The sequence below is a fragment of the Salvelinus sp. IW2-2015 genome, linkage group LG18 (assembly GCF_002910315.2).
Source record: "Salvelinus sp. IW2-2015 linkage group LG18, ASM291031v2, whole genome shotgun sequence".
In the NCBI taxonomy this organism is placed as follows: domain Eukaryota; kingdom Metazoa; phylum Chordata; class Actinopteri; order Salmoniformes; family Salmonidae; genus Salvelinus; species Salvelinus sp. IW2-2015.
This window is the reverse complement of record NC_036858.1, coordinates 52,183,143-52,184,470: the sequence shown is the minus strand read 5'-3', so window position 1 is coordinate 52,184,470 and position 1,328 is coordinate 52,183,143. Positions and strand designations below refer to the sequence as shown.

At 49.9% G+C, this 1,328-nt stretch overlaps 1 protein-coding gene across 1 annotated transcript in view; it reads left to right on the top strand.

Annotated features, from left to right (window-relative positions):
* The window catches only part of LOC111977952 (slit homolog 1 protein), a 67,239-nt gene that overhangs the window by 23,977 nt on the left and 41,934 nt on the right, over window positions 1–1,328 (top strand). Inside the window, exons 8-9 of the mRNA XM_070448707.1 lie at window positions 1,136–1,146; window positions 1,229–1,328. Of these exons, the coding sequence (XP_070304808.1) occupies window positions 1,136–1,146; window positions 1,229–1,328 (111 nt within the window). The remainder of the gene's footprint in view (window positions 1–1,135; window positions 1,147–1,228) is intronic.

Sequence of the window (1,328 nt, the reverse complement as noted above, 5' to 3'; positions counted from 1 at the left end):
AGAGGGGACAGAGGGAGAGGAGGGAGAGGGGAGAGAGGGAGAGGAGGGAGAGAGGAAGAGAGGAAGAGAGGAGAGAGGGAAGAAAATAAGAAGTAGAAGTGCACACCCCTCTGACGTCGTCCCTGAATTCCTCTATCCCTGTCTCCTTCGCTCTCTTCATCACTCTGTCCGTCCCTCCGCCTCTCCCACATACTCTCTCCGTTGCCTTCACCTCTCATATTCATCACACTCATCTTCCCATGCACTGGAGCCACTCCCCTCCTTCCCCACCTGTCTTCATTCCCTTCCCTCTCTCCCTAGCCATCTCTGACATCATCCCTCTCTCATCCCACTCTCACTCTCTTTCTCCATCTCTCTCCCTCTCCTTTAAACACTTCACTTCCTCCCTGGCCTGTACTCTAGGGTCCTCTCTGCTAGACTACCCAAATCCTCTCTGACATCTCATCCCTCTCTCCCGCCTCTCCCCACCTCTCTCCATCTCCTTCTCTCCATCTCTCCTAATATCTCCATCTCCCTCTGGTCTGCATTTTAAGGACCTGCTGTTCTTTTCACACCATTGCTCCCACTAGGTCACATCTCTAAAATAGTACTCATCTCTTCCTTCCGTTTCCCCCGCTCTCTCCCTCTTGGCCTATCTCTCTCTCTCTCTCCATCACTCTTTCACTCCTCTTTCCTCTCTGCTCTCTCCCTCCCACTACCCATCTCTCATCTGGTAGTACGTGCCAACCTTTAGGGTCATGGTAGGCCAGGCGAGAGCTGATCTTTAAAGGCTCGCTCATATTGCACCGAATGTGGATCTAGTGTTCATCTGCAGATCGGTCTTTTAGGGACCACCCGCTGTAGACGTCTACTGCTGACATTTTCACCTGATTCTACATGTAAAATCGGTGCGCACTCGGATTGCAAATTACGGCCGGCACTTTGTACAGAGGTTCTAAGTACTCTCGGCCAGCAAACGCTATTGGTGTGTCTTAGCCCTCAGGTGTTTAGGTTCATCGTGGCCCTATAGAGTGATTTTCTAAGGCCAGAATAGGCGTAGGCCAATGTGCAACAGAGAGTTGTAACGACGTCTCAATGTGTTGTGTGTGTGTGTGAGCTTTTTATACCAGTTGGACGTGTGTATTTTGGGTTTTAGGTACAAGTTTGGTAAAAGGTGGTTTTGTGTGGGTGTTTTTTGTCTGTCATGTACAGAGTTTTGTTTCAAGTTGTGTGTGTTATGTGTCTTCAGGCACCGAGGACGTTCGTCTGAATAATGAGTGTAACAGTGATCCAGTCTGTCCTCCTAAATGTCGCTGTGAGTCCAACGTGGTGGACTGCTCCAACCTACG